Source organism: Arachis ipaensis, chromosome B07, assembly GCF_000816755.2.
Source record: "Arachis ipaensis cultivar K30076 chromosome B07, Araip1.1, whole genome shotgun sequence".
In the NCBI taxonomy this organism is placed as follows: domain Eukaryota; kingdom Viridiplantae; phylum Streptophyta; class Magnoliopsida; order Fabales; family Fabaceae; genus Arachis; species Arachis ipaensis.
Window position 1 is genome coordinate 8,538,812 of NC_029791.2, and position 1,602 is coordinate 8,540,413.

At 32.5% G+C, this 1,602-nt stretch overlaps 1 protein-coding gene across 1 annotated transcript in view; it reads right to left on the reverse strand.

The window, feature by feature from the left end:
* The window catches only part of LOC107609510 (protein EARLY RESPONSIVE TO DEHYDRATION 15), a gene marked incomplete in the record, with an annotated part of 1,286 nt that extends 752 nt beyond the window's left edge, over positions 1-534 (reverse strand). Inside the window, 1 exon segment of the mRNA XM_016311501.2 lies at positions 220-534. Within this exon segment, the coding sequence (XP_016166987.1) occupies positions 220-463 (244 nt within the window).

Below are 1,602 nucleotides of genomic sequence, written 5' to 3' on the forward strand. Positions count from 1 at the left end.
TTGCGCTGCATCAATCAAATCAATTGCATCAACAAAGAAAGTAACCTAAACCCTTTACTTTATACATCAAAATTAATCACCCCCATAACATTTCCCCCATAAAAATTAAATCTTTTTACACCCCAATACAGATATACACATGAAAACTTTACATTTACATGCCAGAACTCGAGAGATCTAAGAAAACGGTAACGAGAAGATAATGAAATCATAGCTTACTGTCAACAAGTTGATGAAGCTCACGAAAGATAGCATCTTCATCAAAATCGAAGTCGAAAGCATCGTTCTGAGGATCCTGGAAGCGCTCACGGAGCCAATAGTCGCGGAACCAGGGTGAAGAGTGAACAAGGTCCCACCATTGGTCAGAGAAATCCTCGACCGTACGGTAAGCAAGAGGAACGAACATGGGAGCGTTGGGATTCAAAGTGGAAGACGAGGATCTTGAAGCAGACATCACTTCCATTGTTGAGTGAAGAGGATAAGGATGAAAGTTTTGATCTTTGTTCTCTGATGCTTATCCATAAGGACTTAAGGGGATGCTATATATAGGGACTAAATGGTCCAAAAGGGATATGGGTCACGTGACATTAGGCACGTGACATGTATTATCCCTTACAAAAATGAAAAATTGTTTTACCAATTTACCCTTTCAAGTTTCAATCAATAAAAATAAAAGGCGTGTTGGGACATGGGTGAATGAGGGAAGATAAAAGTAGTAATTTAGTAAATTATAATTTTTAATTATAAAAATTAAAAGTTAATATTTATATCAAAAAATGATATATTTCACTAATTTAATATACAATTAAAATTTAAATAAAAATAAATTTTTGGGACATATATTAATATATTTTTTTTCTAAAGTTAGAGAATAATTTAAAGTGTACTTTTTTTTTATCCATTACATATATAAAACGACAACTCTCAACACTTATTTAAGCGAACAAGTAAACTAAATTGGTCATTCAATCAATCAAGTTGGTTATTTAAAGTGTAACTTTGATAGCAGAATAATTGAGCGTGTGATATGACTGAGGGTTACGTGTAGCCAAAGGGGAAAAGGTATTGGGATTGGAGAAAGTAACGACTAATGAGTAATGAGGCAGCCACTGTTTTTGGACTCACACACTATGGGCCCTTTTGGCAGCCGTTGTGGTCTGCCAAACCATGCGCGCTTATCTTCGCTCCATCATCCATAATGCACACTATGTTACACGTCATTTCTTGTCTCATTCTTTTTTATTCTCACCTTCGTCGGTGATTAAACTATAATAAAAATAAATTAAATTATTTATATATTTTTTAAATATATAGTAATTAATTTTAATAGTTGGTTTTAGTAGATAATTAGTATTTTAGTAATTTGTATAAGATAAGATAATTGAGAAAGCCTAAAACCATAATCATTAAAAAAACATATTATCATGCTCTTCCAAAATGTTACTGTGCAAAGTCATCCATGTTAGATCTCTTCGTTTCTTATTTCCACATCTAAATAGTATTAGATGCAATGCAAACGGAGTTACTATACAACAAATGCACCAAAAAATTCATCTTTTCTTTTGATTAAGTATTAAGAATTATATGTACTTTTCATATAAC